The following is a 16,700-nucleotide window of genomic DNA, read 5'->3' as shown; positions in this document are numbered from 1 at the left end:
GAGGGCTGGACTGATAACTAGAATCATAACATACTCTTGGCAGACTCAGAGGCAGAGCCAGGCTGAACCGGGCACTGTGAGGCAGGGAGTAAGTGAAGGGTCGAGGATACAGGTGGGGGCTGTATCGCTCCTCAGCGAGGGCTCAGGAGACAGGAGCTGAAATCTGGTGTCCGGGCCCTTTTGAGGCCTAGAAACGGGGACTTTACAATGAATAACGTGCACACTGAGAGACGTGGCAACGTAACTTTACATAGGCCTGATATTCGTAGTATTCACGAGGACTGGAAACAGGCCTACTAGAGACGGACACAACCGTAATTGCGTCATTAATCGAACATGGGGAATACATATGCATATTAATCATGCACACATAACATATGATGGAGGACACGTAGGGACACAGAACATGGCAGAATTTACTTTTCCACAGTAACAATCCCTGTCCGATCCACTCCCCCATGACCCCACAGAAAGGACGAGCTTTCCCCGCACCCGCCATCTATCCTCCCGGTGCCGGACGCCCCCACACCCCATCACACCCAAAGGCCTCCGGTCACCATTCCCTCGTCTCTAAAATGGCTGACCCCGGCCCCAGCGAAACCTAGGCCCTAGACGCGCCATGCCCGGCTGGGGGGTAGAGGACTTCCCGTGAGCAAGATAGGGAGGAGCAGTTTCGATCACACCTCTGGCCTCCCCTCGGAAGACTGGTTTCGATCGCCCCCTCCGGCCTCCATGAGGGCTGGCCCCACACCCTGCTGGGTGTCTGGAATCCCCCGGACCCAACTTCAAAGGATAACAGGGCCGTGTGGCAGGAAACCCCGACAAGCAGCCCCCAGGCTCCAGACCCCTGCCTGCGAGGGCTCCGGACTTCAAAGGGAAACAGGACTATACCAAGGGGTGCTCTGGAACTATCGGTTGTTGAATCCTGGACGAAGAGAGCCCTTCTGACCTGGTTGCGGCTCGACGATCATCAAAGAAGAATGCTACCCGAGCTTTGGAATCTCGGCGAGCCCTGCTGACTTGGTCGCGGCTCAAGCTTGGCAGAGACAAACATCTGCCTGTAACCGTCTGAGCCCTGCTGACGTGGTCGCGGCTCCCTTGAACCCTAAAGAAACACCTGAACAACTCGGCTGGAGCCCTGCTGATTGGATCGCGGCTCCCCAAAGACCGAAGGACCCTCCGTTCATTCCTGCTCGAGCCCTGCTGACTTGGTCTCGGCTCGGAGAGTATTCTGGTCCGGCTGGAGCCTTGACTTTACCGTATCTCCCGGCTCGAGGATTGAGAGCCGTGCGCCGGATGTGCTGCGCATTGACCCTAAATAACAAGACTGTCCCGCTACCCACACCCTTGCAACCGAGACTTTGTGAACTCTTGATCCGAATGTAAATATTTGACCACTTATTGATCATAAAGATACAAATACTTCTGTTGGATAAAGAACCTGTTCTCCAGTAACCTACCGTGTGGTGTCCCTTGTCGAGTGGTGAGATCTCAGCGCGTACGATCCTAGATACTAGACTCTTCTCCTGAAGGGTCTCCCTCCAGTGCTCGGCAGCGTTCCTACGAGAGGTGGGTCACGGGGTGGTCGGAAGACATCTTCTGTGCCCCCCTGGGATCGCCTCTTCTAACAATTAGGCCTTATCTTGGTCGTGACATTTAAGTGTTCATCATGGGGACTACAGCGGTCAAGTTAAAGAGAGTTTCAATATAAATATTTTGGTGGTATCTGATAGTCCCTCTCAGAGTTTTTGGGAAGTGTTTTCCTGGTGTACACCCTTCATTCTGTAGTGGTTGTTATTTTACTTGGCGTTATACGCCCAATAGTATTGACAGCTGAGTGACCCTTTCATTGCTGCTAAACTCTGGTCATCGTATCATAGCTCTGCTCACCAGCCTCAGGGTTGCGACTATGCCCCGGCAAGCTGGGCCAAGGACATCCCTTTCTGAACTTGACTCTCAGGGTAGCGAGGTTGAGCAGTCAAAGCCTTCCTAGGGAGGTAACCGGGTGGGGCAAGCACTCAGGACTCACCAGTCAATCAACCAACACAGTAATGTTATGTCTAGCCCAGTGCTTATTTCTAGTTACAAATTTACTGAACAATAGTTCAGTAAATTTATAAATACAGGAATGCTATGTACAGTCCCAAGAAAGTTCCAGCACCCCCTCTGGTGCCGTCTTCCCTCCCTAGGAGGTCTAATGTTTATAGACCCCAGTATGCAGTATGGACCTAGGCATTATTCATGCACAGCTTCCCTTTAACATCAATCTCCTTACTGGCTGCTGCGTAGATCAGTTCAATGGCTTAGGTCTCAGAGTTCACACGGGCAGACACTATAGTGCTTACACTGCAGATTTCTCCGAAACCTTTGCTCTTTCAGTTTATTGTAAGTTAGGCCTCATTTACCTTCTCAGTGGGGTTGTGGCTCTCGTGGAGTTCATGGACGTGCTGCGCGTACCCATTCCTGTAGCTGCACCTTCAGTAGAAAGCTTTTTAATATCTAACCATCTTTTCTTTGCGCCTGACAGGACAAGTTAAGAACTGAGAAGCAGAAAATTGAATCTGAGTTTGAAAAACTGCAGCAGCTCCTGAAAGAAAATAAGCAAACACTGCATGCAAAACTAGAAGAGATGGAGAAGAAAATCACCATGGTAGAAAATGCAAATATCACCAAACTGTCCAATCAAATCACCTCTCTCAATGCTTTGATAATGGAGATAGAAAAGAAGTGTGAGGCACCGGCATGGGAACTCCTGAAGGTGAGATACTGTTTGGTAAATACAACAAAAGAAGGAAGTGAATTAGTCATATTTTGTATACAGTGTTACATGTGTTGACAGAACACACATGATCTCCTGCCAGGGTCAATGCACAGTGACGCCATGCTCTCCGACAGGCACACAACATACAGACAGACATTTTTATACTGTCGCCTTTTATGCTGAGAGCTCAATACAATAATGTTAGAAATGGGATTCTGGTTGGTGAGGGTTTGCGCCTAAGCCAGGCAGAAACCACCTCTCTAGTCAGGGCAAGGGAGTTACACGCTGAAGATAACCCCTGCTCACCCCCTTGGTTGCATGGCCCGAGCTTTGCTGCAATGTGTAAAGCATTTGCGCAACACACACACAGCAGCAACATACTAGGCACACCACAAAGGAACTCCACACAAGGTTATATATAAAAATAGCCTTTGTATTGTCATAAACACATTAGAATAGTAATCACACAATAAACACTGTGCCAACTGGCACAAGGCAATATTTACAGGGGATTATATACATATGACAGGGCCAATTGGGCCACTGTCAGAACCATCACAACGTGAAAATAGTAATTGTAGAACCAATAATAAACATAGAACACAACCAGTAATTACTGGCAAACACTGTACTCAGCATTATATCCTGCAATACAAATCATACTATGCACCATATCACATCTGGCCTAAAATACATTATGCGCCAACCTCATAAGCCTAAACATATTGGACCATAACCTCCTAATCATGAATCAAATCAGGGGCATAAATCACAGTAGAGCATACCCTCACAAGCATAAACCACATTATGCAAATAACCTCATACATAAACCACATTAGAGGCATAAATCAGGGTCCATTAACCATATGTTCGAGGCATATGAGCTGCAGATCTCACACTGAACATTAGATCGCCACCTGGTGTTGGGCTCGGTTGATTGCATGTTGCTGTCGAGATAGGAGACTCCTCCCTTGGACTATAGTGCGCATGGGCATCGACTCCATCTTTAGATTGTTTTTTTCCGCCACTGGGTTCGGATGTAACTTTTCCGCTCCAATTCGAAATCTACTTAATAGTAGTTTTTCTGCGCATAAAAAATTACAAACTTTGCCAAGCAACTTTCGATATCAAAAGGCATCGATTCGACTTCACCAGTTCGATTACGGTCGTCCCCGCTGCCCGTTGGGCCTATCCACGCCGTGAGGCCTACAACTCATGGAAAGGACGCGATTCAAAAGATGCCCCGAGTGTGGAGCAAAGTTTCCACACAGTGACCATCAAGAGGTCTGTAACCTGTGCCTATCGCCAGATCACGACGAGTCCAGCTGTACAGCCTGCGCATCCTTTCGTTCTAAAAAGACCATTCAGGATCGGAGGGCCCATCGATACGATATGCAGAGATCGGCTCCGGAACCAGTGGCTATCTTCGACGAAGAAGCATGTGTCCCAGAGGAAGATTCAGGCAATCTCCAAATCGTATTCGAGGCAGACGATTCCATACCTTCGGGTCAGCGCGTGAGTACTACTGCCCCTTACACAGACCCAACACATAAATCGAAGGCAAAGGCCAACACTCCGCCTCCGGGGCCCAGTCACGACCGAAAAAATACTTCGAAAGCCCCGCCATCAAGCCCGGCTCCGAAGAAAATGCTCAAGCCTTCCGGTAGCTCCGTAACGAGCAAACCGCACGTGCCGATACTACCAGCTCCCTCGGCACCGAAACCGAAGGAAGCCCCGGTTCCGAAAGACAATACAAAACCGTCGACTCCTAAAGATAAGACGGCTCCGAAAACAATGAAGACTCTTCCGACGCTTCGAAGCCGACGAAAACAGCTTCGACTCCAAAGCCTATATCTTCGTGCCAAAACCAGGAAGGCCTGCGTCTGATGCCCAAAAGCCCACGAAACAGGCTTCGACTCCAAAGACAATATCTTCGGTGCCGAAATCTACGTCAAAGGACCTTACAACAGCTTCTAAGGCTAAAGACAAGCACCAACCATGTCTGGAACTGAAAAAATCGGCGCCGAAAGGAGTTCCTCAAGAAGAGGATCTTTTTCAACCTGATCCTTTGCAAAAAAGGATCTACATTGACCCTAAAACAGGACATGTTTCCACTATACCACAAAGAAAGAGAAAAGCAGATTCAGCACCTACACCTACAGTGCCTGTCAAGAAGAAGGACTCTGCCACATCTCCTATGCATCCTTCTTCTCCTGTACCTTCTCCTCCACCTCATTCTCCTTCAGACATTTCACCTCAAAATTCTCCTCCTCATTCTTCACCACATACATCTCCTCAGAATGATGATGAGTATAGCATAGGGGGAGGGGGAGACCCAGATGAGCGTTTTTCCTATACGGTATAAACAATGAGAGAGAGTGAAGGGATTTTATCCACCGGAGTGGACGGAATAATACTCCTGGTCCCCTGGGTTAGGTATCTTAATTAACAAAATGAGGAGTACCACCAGAAAAGGTGCTCAAAGAGCGATTCCGGCGGGATGATTCAATATAAAAAAGAAAAGTCCTTCTTTGGTTATTAATAACCCCTCACTCACCGACCTGGTCGGTGACATGCTTCATCATCGGGGCCACCTCGATGGCCGAGTGCCATCAAGGTGTGCTACAACACATGAACTACAGTGGAGCTGGTATGTGAGTGATGAATGTGAAAAAGAAAAAAGTGGGTGAGTTAGAAATTGTCCTGGTATGACTTATTGGAAAAAACTTTATTCTTAAGACTACTGGACAATAATAAAATGTAAGTGTCGATACAGTTACAGGTATATTTATGACCAAATGTATCTGGAGAAAATGTGGTGGGTCTACATGTTTCAAACCGTAATAGGAATTACCGGTTTTTCTTCAGGACCAGATCAAAGGAATGGGTGGTCAGGGTACACTAACACCCTGCCGTACCAACATCCCTTTGTGCCTAGGTAACAAAAATCGTGGTACCAGGCAGAACAAAATCAATAGAGGTATAACCCGGTGGTGGTTATCCTAAAAAAGACCTGTGGAGAGAAAAGTAATAATCACAATAAAACTCGTTACAAGCCTGCAGCGTAGTGAAGTGACGGAGTCTCCTGTCTTCGTGTCTCATGAATCATCCCATATTAAGTTTATATGGTTTAATTATAGTGCATTATTATTCAGGGGTGCACAGTGCAGCTCAAAAAGTATTGTAATTAATTGTTGGCGCAGAAAACCTTAATGTCTACCTCACACACCTATCAATCGTAGTGTGCTTAGTGGTAGTGATCCAAAATAAATTAATCATTCACACGCATCCCAAATCTATCGGTGCGTGGCTATGCAACACTCACGTAATTCTAGGTGAAGGGCATAGCAGTGTGATAACTGTCTCTTGATTCAACATATGACAATACCAAACGAACACAACATCAAACACAAAGTCGAAAGGCTTACTCCTTATTAAGGGTCATTGGGCAGCACGGGATGAGGGAGGGGAGGCCTGCATTTGAAAACATATTCTGCAAGATAAGGAGTAAAAAATGCTTAAAATAATGCTGATTAACCGATCAGGAGATTAGGGGCACTCGAAAAACTCGAGTCGCGAGGCATACGGATTCATGTTGCCTCGGGGTACGGAGGGTCTGTACTTACAGTTTCGCAGGTCTAAAGAGGCAGAGTACCTATGGGGTCCCTCCACGCGCCCGTAGTCGGAGTGAAAACGGGGCCGGGGATAAGGCGGCCGCCATCGGGGATGTTGGGGGCGTGGCCATTACCAGACGTTGGAATCAGATCCTACTGGTGATCTGAAATCAGAAATTGTGCAACTAGTGGAAACTGCAGAAGCTACTGGCAAGATATCAAAACAGGAAGCGGACTATCTATGTACCACTGAAGAAAAAATTCCCTATTTCTATATTCTTCCCAAAATGCATAAGGGCAGACTACCACCACCAGGACGTTCAATCGTATCAGGGATTGGATCTTTATTGGAACCTCTATCGAGATTTTGTGATTTTTTCTTAAAGACCATTGTTCAAAACACAGTGACTTACTTACAAGACACCAAAAGTCTACTAAACCTATTACAAAACCTGAGTGTAGACGAGCATACAGTACTACTAAGTTTCGACATTGAAAGTCTTTATACAAGTATACCCCAAGATGATACCATTCGAGTCCTTGAGGACACCTTGGCAAATACTGAGTAGCCACATAATACACCAAGAGCCTTCATTTTGGAATGTGCGAAACTAGCTTTGAAATGCAACTACTTCGAATTTGAGGGCACCCTCTACCTACAGACGGGGGTACATCAATGGGAAGTGTTTTTGCCCCTAGCGTGGCCGGACTCTATGTCCATGATTTTGAACAGAAGTTCATCCTCAATGACACCAATCCCTTTCGCAAAAACTTGATCTTTTGGAAGCGTTATATCGACGATGTCCTAGCAATTTGGCAGGGACCCACCGAACAATTGGATATGTTTATCTCCTGGATTAATACCCTTGATGGCAACTTGAGATTTACAAACTGCTATGACAAGGAGGAAATTGTGTTCCTGGACGTGGTGATTAGCAAGGAGAACAACCGACTGGAGACCCGTACTCATTATAAACCAACTGCTAAAAATAACCTTTTAAGGTTCGAGAGCTTTCACCCTCGTCCACTCAGGGAAAACCTACCATACGGACAGTTCCTCAGATTAAGAAGGAACTGCAGTAAACTGTCTGAATATAAGGAACAAGCCACTGACCTATCAGTGAAATTGCAGAATCGCGGATACCCCAACAAGATCATAAATAAGTGCCAGAAGAGGGCTAGGAACCAACCGAGAGAGGTACTCCTGGAAGAAAGAACAAGAGCTAACAACTCCATACCATTGACCTGCGTAACTACATACAGTGCAATATCCAACCAGGTGACCAGGAGTATAAATAAACACTGGGCGATCATAAACTCTGGAAATCTACACTGGGAGAAACCCCTTTTCTCCTTCAAGAAGTCACACAGTCTGAAGGACACCATGGTAAAAACTAGGCCCAAATTTAAAACGGTTCCAATCATCCAATCTATAACTGAGATTTGGGGTCTCCCCAATGTGACTGGTCACTATCGATGCGGCAATTGCTGTATATGCCACCTCACGAGGAATACAAAGACACTGAACTTGGAAGAAGGGAAAGAATGGAGTCAAATTGCACACACAAATTGAATAGCTGCAATGTTGTCTACTTAATTGAATGTACCTGCAAAAAACAATATGTAGGAATGACCACCCGTAAGATTAAGCAACGAATCTGCAAACACCGCAGCACCATTCGCTGTAAAAAAAGTGCAACCAGACTGACTGACCACTTTCTGGAGAAAAATCACACGCCAAACGACATGATATGGACTATCATTGAACAATTACCTACTGGGCCAAACCTACAGAAACGTCTATATGAAAAAGAACAAAGATGGGTGTACAGACTGTCCACACATATCAATGGTCTCAATGATAATATACAATGGGCCAATGTCCTGTAAAACACTCCATGCACTGATGTTTACAACATGCCTTTAGCACTCCAGGCACCTTGGGGCTGTTAACTCCCAGCCTTCGTTACAGTAGCTCATGACCTTCCCTTGAATGGCGTGTCCATGTTAATATATACTTTAATTTAATTTTTGCTGCGTCTGTTTTTTTCTTCATGTAAAAAACGCACGATAAGCTTTACTATCCTGAGCCAGGACACGTCATGTTCTTTTTTGTTTGTGCCTCTTAACCTAAGATTCTCTCTGAAACAATAGGCATCTCCCTGAAGTACCAAGCTTCTCCCTTTAGACCTCCTCTGGATCATTTTCCCCGTGCACCTAATATTTAACCGAATGCATACAACGGAACCATTATTCTGTTTCTCTACTCACCACTGTACTAATGTAAACACCAGAGTGCGTATGTCCATCTGGCGACGTAACTATGGTAACCCTTGTACCCGCGAGGCTTCCGTAGTAAACGGCGTGGCGTCATTACGCCAGGCCGGCCACGCCCCCAACATCCCCGATGGCGGCCGTTTTCACTCCGACTACGGGCGCGTGGAGGGACCCCATAGGTACTCTGCCTCTTTAGACCTGCGAAACTGTAAGTACAGACCCTCCGTACCCCGAGGCAACATGAATCCGTATGCCTCGCGACTCGAGTTTTTCGAGTGCCCCTAATCTCCTGATCGGTTGATCAGCATTATTTTAAGCATTTTTTACTCCTTATCTTGCAGAATATGTTTTCAAACGCAGGCCTCCCCTCCCTCATCCCGTGCTGCCCAATGACCCTTAATAAGGAGTAAGATTTCGACTTTGTGTTTGATGTTGTGTTCGTTTGGTATTGTCATATGTTGAATGAAGAGACAGTTATCACACTGCTATGCCCTTCACCTAGAATTACGTGAGTGTTGCATAGCCACGCACCGATAGATTTGGGATGCGTGTGAATGATTAATTTATTTTGGATCACTACCACTAAGCACACTACGATTGATAGGTGTGTGAGGTAGACATTAAGGTTTTCTGCGCCAACAATTAATTGCAATACTTTTTGAGCTGCACTGTGCACCCCTGAAATAATGCACTATAATTAAACCATATAAACTTAATATGGGATGATTCATGAGACACGAAGACAGGAGACTCCGTCACTTCACTACGTTGCAGGCTTGTAACGAGTTTTATTGTGATTATTACTTTTCTCTCCACAGGTCTTTTTTAGGATAACCACCACCGGGTTATACCTCTATTGATTTTGTTCTGCCTGGTACCACGATTTTTGTTACCTAGGCACAAAGGGATGTTGGTACGGCAGGGTGTTAGTGTACCCTGACCACCCATTCCTTTGATCTGGTCCTGAAGAAAAACCGGTAATTCCTATTACGGTTTGAAACATGTAGACCCACCACATTTTCTCCAGATACATTTGGTCATAAATATACCTGTAACTGTATCGACACTTACATTTTATTATTGTCCAGTAGTCTTAAGAATAAAGTTTTTTCCAATAAGTCATACCAGGACAATTTCTAACTCACCCACTTTTTTCTTTTTCACATTCATCACTCACATACCAGCTCCACTGTAGTTCATGTGTTGTAGCACACCTTGATGGCACTCGGCCATCGAGGTGGCCCCGATGATGAAGCATGTCACCGACCAGGTCGGTGAGTGAGGGGTTATTAATAACCAAAGAAGGACTTTTCTTTTTTATATTGAATCATCCCGCCGGAATCGCTCTTTGAGCACCTTTTCTGGTGGTACTCCTCATTTTGTTAATTAAGATACCTTTTTCCTATACACCAGACTCGGAGTTCCCAATCCCACAGGATGTACCAGATATTCCTGACCCACATACATATCCATCCAAACCTTGCCCTCCAGAAGACAGTATTGGTTTTGGATACTTACTTAATAGAGCTGCCATCTATCATAGTGTCACAATGCACTCAGATGAGGCAGAAGAAGATTTCTTATTAGACACTTTTGAACACTCACAAACATCTGTTCAAATACTGCCTATGATTAAAGGGGTCAATAAACATGCCCAGAAGTGTTTAACCCCTTCCGTGCTCATGACGAGCTCTGCTTGTCATGAGGCACGGTGCTCGTGTGCTCATGACGAGCTGAGCTCGTCATGACCACACCCATTTCTATTATAGTCCTGCACAGCAGAAGGAGATCCCAAGCAGAGATGGTGTTAAAGATCCTGTACGAGCTAGGATCATAAACCCAAGAATAGAGAAAAAGTAAAGACCAGCCCCGGCAGATCCTGCCTACATTAAGGGACAACTACCCTTAGATTCCCTTGTCGTTTCAAATGCTAGGGAAAGGGCAAACTCCCAAACATCAGGGAAGCACCGCCCCCTGATAAGGAATCAAAAATAATAGATGCTTCAGGCAAACAAATAGCTGCCCAAGCTAGCAATACATAGTGCATAGCTAACACACAAGCCCTCCTCGCAAGATATGACAGAGCTCACTATGATCAGTTAGAGAAGCTTTTACAACATCTACCTGACCAATATAAAGCACAGGCAGATGACCTTATACAAGAAGGTAAACTAATCTCAAATGCCTTAATAAAATGTGCACTTGATGTAGCAGACACTGCATCTAGGGCAATAAACACTAGTGTCCTCCTTAGACGTCATGCTTGGCTACGCATTTCAGGAATTAAGCAAGAGGTGCAAACCACTATCTTAAATCAGCCATTCAACCAACAACAATTGTTTGGACAAGAGGTAAACACAGCACTTGAGAAAATGAAAAAGGACACTGATACAGCCAGGTCTATGGGAGCTCTGCAATCCACCCCTGCTAGAGGCTCCTTTCGTCGCTCCTTTTATAGAGGAGGCTCCAAACAAGCTGGAGCAGACAATTCAGTTTCCTTTAAAAATAGTACACAAACATCTTCCGATAGATGATATTTTAGAGGAGGCTATAGAGGCAACAACAATAAGGAGAGAGGTTGAGGAAATAACAATAGTCGAACCTCTCCCACCACAAAACAGTGACTTTCTTCAACTTCCCCAACAGCATTCCACTCCTGTAGGGAGAAGACTAACACAGTTCCTACCTGTCTGGAATTCCATCACAACAGAGAAGTGGGTAAGACAGATTATCCAGTATGGCTACTGACTAGAACTTACAGCAACCCCTCCACACATACCACCCAGGCAGCGTCCAATGTCTACAGAACGTCTCACGCTGCTCGAGCAAGACGTTCTATCATTGCTTCAAAAGGACGCAATAGAAATAGTTCCGTTACAACAAGAGGGAACAGGGGTTCACTCGCTGTATTTCCTAATACCCAAGAAGGACGGGACACTAAGACCGATTTTCGACCTCCGGCCCCTCAATCTGTATATACACTCGGATCATTTTCATATGATCACATTACAACAAGTGCTCCCACTGTTGCAACAAGGCGACTTCCTGACTACACTAGATCTGAAGGACGCCTACTTCCACATTCCCATACATCCTTCTCACAGGAAGTATCCAAGGTTTGTGCTACAAGGACAACACTATCAGTTCAAAGTCCTTCCATTCGGGGTCACAACCACACCAAGAGTGTTTACAAAGTACCTAGCAGTAGTAGCAGCACATCTCAGGAGGCAACACATCCATGTCTTCCCATACCTAGACGATTGGCTCATAAAAGCCAAATCATTCAATCAGTGTGTCCAACACACATCCCAAACTATTTAGACATTACACGCCTTAGGGTTCACAATAAACTATACCAAGTCGTATCTCCAGCCCTCACATGTACATCAATACCTAGGGGCTACAATAAACACGTCTACAGCTCTAGGGTATCCCAGTCCAGCCAGGATACACAGCATTCAGGCGTTAGTCACAAATTTTCTTAACCAACACTCTCTCCCAGCCAGAGTGTTCATGCAATTAATAGGCATGGTGGCAATTTGCATTTTATTGTACCATATGCAAGATTGAAAATGCACCCATTGCAAGAATGTCTAGCACGTCAGTGGAACCAGGCTCTAGGACAAATTACTGACCTGGTGTTGGTGGACAGCCGCACACATCGCTCTCTGCAGTGGTGGAACACCAAAAACTTGTCCAGAGGGCGGCAGTTCCTCAAGCCTGTTCCACAAATAGTACTGACAGCAGACGCATCCCTGACAGAATGGGGAGCCCACCTCCTACACCATACAAGTCAAGGAAGATGGACCACTTAACAAAAAGTGCTCCACATCAGTCACCTAGAGCTGCTAGCGATATTTTTAGCGCTCAAGTCCTTCCAAGTACATGTACAAAACAAAGCTGTCTTGATCCGGGCAGACAACATGACAGCCATGTACTATGTACAAAAACATGGGGGGGCACACTCTCTACAACTGTCCCAGCTTGCACAGAACATTTGGAGATGGACCATTCCACAAAAAATATATCTATTGTCGGAACACCTTCCAGGAGTTCACAATCAGATAGCAGATCTGTTAAGTCGACAGACACAAGAGATTCACGAATGGGAACTACATCTGCAAGTTCTCACACCATGTTTTCAGAAGTGGGGTCATCCAGACATAGATCTGTTCGCCACACATGAAAACACAAAATGCCCAACCTTCGCCGCCAGGTTTCCACACCCGTTGTCCAAGGGCAATGCGATATGGATGAACTGGTCAGGCAGATTTGAGGATGCTTTTCCGCCACTCCCGCTGATACCATTAGTAGTTTGCAAGCTAAGACAACAGTCTCTCAAAATGATCCTGGTAGCTCCCACTTGGGCACGCCAACCGTGGTTCACAACACTGTTAGAACTCTCTCTATTTCCCCACCAAAGACGGTGTCTGACACCATCCATGCTAACACAGAACCATGGAAACATCAGACATCCAGATCCAAGTCAACTGAATCTGGCAATCTAGCCAAAAAGCCCCGACTGTGTGCCTCGATCGGCACCAACTCACCGGAGCCCTCGGGGACTCTTACTAAACGAAATTTCCCCCAGCATTGGAGCGGTCGCCAACGGCGGGACCGCTCAGGCACCAACAATGTGCACATGGAGCCCCCACTCACCGGAACTCTCTGGGCTCCTCTCGTCTCGGGCGGCATGCTCAGGAGAGCCCCCTCTCCTCTGGGACTCTCTCTCCTGACTCTCTGGTCCCACACTTGGATCTTCTCCAGCCTCCCCTGGACTGGGGACCGGCACCGGGGATCCTCTGCCGCATACGCGGGGCTTCCCTTAGCTCACGGGAGCCCTGCTCACTTCCTGCGGCATGCGGCAGGCTCTGCCCACCGCCAGGCAGCCTGCCTGGCTTCCGGTTTGCCACGCTCGATCATGGCGCCCTCCTGGAGATTTCCATATGCGGGGTGGGCACCCGCAAAGTAAATAAGTGGGGTGGGCACCTGCGAGGCAAATATAAACTCCTCAATGCAGACTGGGCACCCGCGAGGCGAATATAAACTCATCAATGCGGGGTGGGCACCCGCCGTAAATAAAGATAATTCGGCATGAGAGCTGGGTGGGCTCCTGCCTCATCGGCAATGCGGGGAAACCCTACGCCGGGGATATCCTCCTCCACGGGCAGCTCAGAGCTGTGAAACCCATGCATTCCTCTTCTTTTGGAAATTAAAATATAGCACTCATGAGGAGCTAGGAGCCATAGCTCCAACAGCAAAAGTCCTGAGAGATCCAGGAGGCAATGCTGTGCTCAGGGAGGCAAGCCCTCATGGCGTTTCCTCCTGGTCTTGCAAAACAAAAGAAGGAGTATGCTCCGACGTGTCAGGTGGGGGTCAACCCAAAGAAAGGAGAAATGATCCTTTTCTTTTATAAACCCCTCACTCACCACCTAGTGGTGACATGCTTCATCATCGGGGTCCACCCTGGTGGCCTAGCGTCACCAGGGTGTGCTTCGACACCTGAAATACAGTGGAGCGGGTTTGTGAAGTGTAAGTGCAAAAAAAGGGGTGATGTTAAAAATGTCCTGGTTTGTCTTTCAAAAATGAGTTTTATTAAAAAGCAACTGGACAATATTAAAACAAAATGCGAGATACTGGAAGGGGGAAGTTACGACCTACGTATCTCTATATGTGTTGGTGGTGTTTTTAGGTCAACATGTTTCTACCTTATGGGATAGTTCCCGGTATTCTTCAGGACCAAAGGAGATGGACGGTATGAGCCTCCTAAAGGACTCACCCTATCCTAAATCCTTGTGCAACCTAAGGCACAGTTGTACCTAGGTAAAATACTCACAACGTTGTGGAGCAAAAATTAGAAAAACAAAAATTATTTTCGTTTTTGTTTGGTGCCTCGTCGGGCAGGGAGTAGGTACATCACGCGGTACAACGTACTAGTTGTCTGGCATGGAGTATGGCCCGTTACCTACATCTACAGTCCGCTGCTCGGCTACTCCTGGTCCCCAGCAGCAGCACGCCCCAGCAGGTTCAGGAACAAGCACAAGCACCCAATCATGGGGTCACAACCCCTATACTTATACTACCTCTCTCCTTTGTCTGCAATGCAGGGTTTGGGGGAACCAGCAAAAAGGGGGAATTGGAGCACTTTGTTTACCAGGCTCCTCTTTCCCTTTGTCAGGTGGGGGCTCAGTGATCAGACACATCACAGGGGGCGGAGCCAGCATTGTACAGGCTAGGCACAGACCTATTCATGGTCAGGGGATTACTCCTCCCACTACTCCCAATGCAGATGTCCCATTCAGCATGTGCTGACTCACCCTGCCCCTCCTGGAGCCACACACACCTCCCAGCCCCTGCCACTCAAAAAACAGACATGCAATTCACGTCAGGCACCTAGACACATAGCACACAGAAAGGCCAACTTCTGAAAGTGGCATTTCTAAAATAGTCATAATAAATCTGTGCACACCATTGCGCAGAATTTATTATTACAATTCCAAATATACTAAACCTGACCATGCTGCTCCTCTCATATCTGGAATTACCACTGAAACACTTAACAGGGAATCCTCAATGCATCCCTATGGGAGGGCAGCCCCACAGTAGTGAGAAACCAAAATGGCTGTTTGTCACTACCAGGACATGTCACACACTCAAGGTGCATGTCCTATATTTTACCTACTATGCACCCCGCCCATAGGGCTAGCTAGGGCCTACCTTTGGGGTGGCTGATATGCAGGAAAAGGGGTGTCACAGACATGGCACACACTGTAGGTGCCATGCCACAGCGGCAGTGACACTACGCACACAGGCCCTGCAATGGCAGAGACCTGGGATAGGTTTACAAGGCTACTTTGGTGGATGGCGCAATCAGCGCTGCAAGCACACCAGTAGCATTTAATCTATCAGCTCTGGGTTTATGAGATATCACTTTAACAAGGGACTGATAGGTAAGTTACATATGCCAAACAGGTGTAGACCTATCTTAACAAATGTAACACAGAAAGTGCACGCACTTTACACTGGACAGCAGTGCTAAAGTGCCCGGAGGCCTAAAACCACCAACACCATGTCAGAGAAAAGGCTAGGAGAAAAATGTTTAGGGATGACCCCGCAAAAAGGGCCAAGTGCAACACATATACAAACGGTTCTTACCGTCACATATTTATTTATTTATTTATAGAGTTTTATATAGCGCGAACGTGACCCACGAGGGTATCAGAGCGCTTTACAGTAGAAGAATATTAAAGGATGAAGTAGACTACAGTAAACAAAAACAAATGTCCCAGTTTATAAAGAAATAGAGATCAGAGAAAAAATAAATAAAAAGGAATACATAGCAAACCTAGAGGACCAGAATAGACACATACATACATGTATATACATAAATATATGTATACACATGTACATACACACAAACACACACATGGATGATCAAGCATATCAACATCCAGCTAGTATTGAGCTGCATGCAGATATAAGGCAACAAGGGTTGTGATGAAAATCTTAAACTCAAATACATCCTGTATTTAAACTTAAACTCAGGACATGAATTTGATCATTAGTAGTCTTTTTACTTCCTTTCTGAAAATAATGAAGGAGGTGATTCCACGCACAAGTGGTGGTAGAGAGTTCCAAATCTTTGGTGCAATCCCTGAGAAAGCTCTACAGCCTGTTCTCTTCTTCCGGAAGGATTGGGGTTTCAGAAGGAAAGTGCTCGCACTTCGTAATTGTCTACAGCCTCCAGATTTTTCCAACTTTACCGCCAGATAACTAGGTGTACTGTTGTGAATTGCTTTATGCGTCATGCAAGCCACTTTAAGGTGAATTCTTGCCTCATAAGGCAACCAATCCAGTGCTTTCAATGTTGGTGAAATGTGGCTGTTTCTTTTAGTTCCTGAAACCAGTCTAGCCGCAGCATTCAGGGCTGCTCTCAGCGGAGCAAGTCTGTATTTAGGGAGACCAGCGAGGGTGGAGCTTCCGTAATCTAGTCTTGGTAGGACTAGAGCTTGTACTGCAATTTTTAGATCAGCCTGAGGGAGGAAGTG

At 46.3% G+C, this 16,700-nt stretch overlaps 1 protein-coding gene across 3 annotated transcripts in view; it reads left to right on the top strand.

Moving 5' to 3' along the window:
* The window catches only part of LOC144754098 (E3 ubiquitin-protein ligase TRIM39-like), a 122,495-nt gene that overhangs the window by 42,039 nt on the left and 63,756 nt on the right, over positions 1-16,700 (top strand). For all 3 annotated transcript variants that reach the window (XM_078641668.1, XM_078641667.1, XM_078641666.1), the window contains exon 3: positions 2,528-2,758. In XM_078641668.1, coding sequence (XP_078497794.1) covers positions 2,528-2,758 — 231 coding nt within the window. The remainder of the gene's footprint in view (positions 1-2,527; positions 2,759-16,700) is intronic.

Source organism: Lissotriton helveticus, chromosome 5_1, assembly GCF_964261635.1.
Source record: "Lissotriton helveticus chromosome 5_1, aLisHel1.1, whole genome shotgun sequence".
Classification (NCBI taxonomy): domain Eukaryota; kingdom Metazoa; phylum Chordata; class Amphibia; order Caudata; family Salamandridae; genus Lissotriton; species Lissotriton helveticus.
This window is presented reverse-complemented; position numbering and strand designations above follow the sequence as displayed.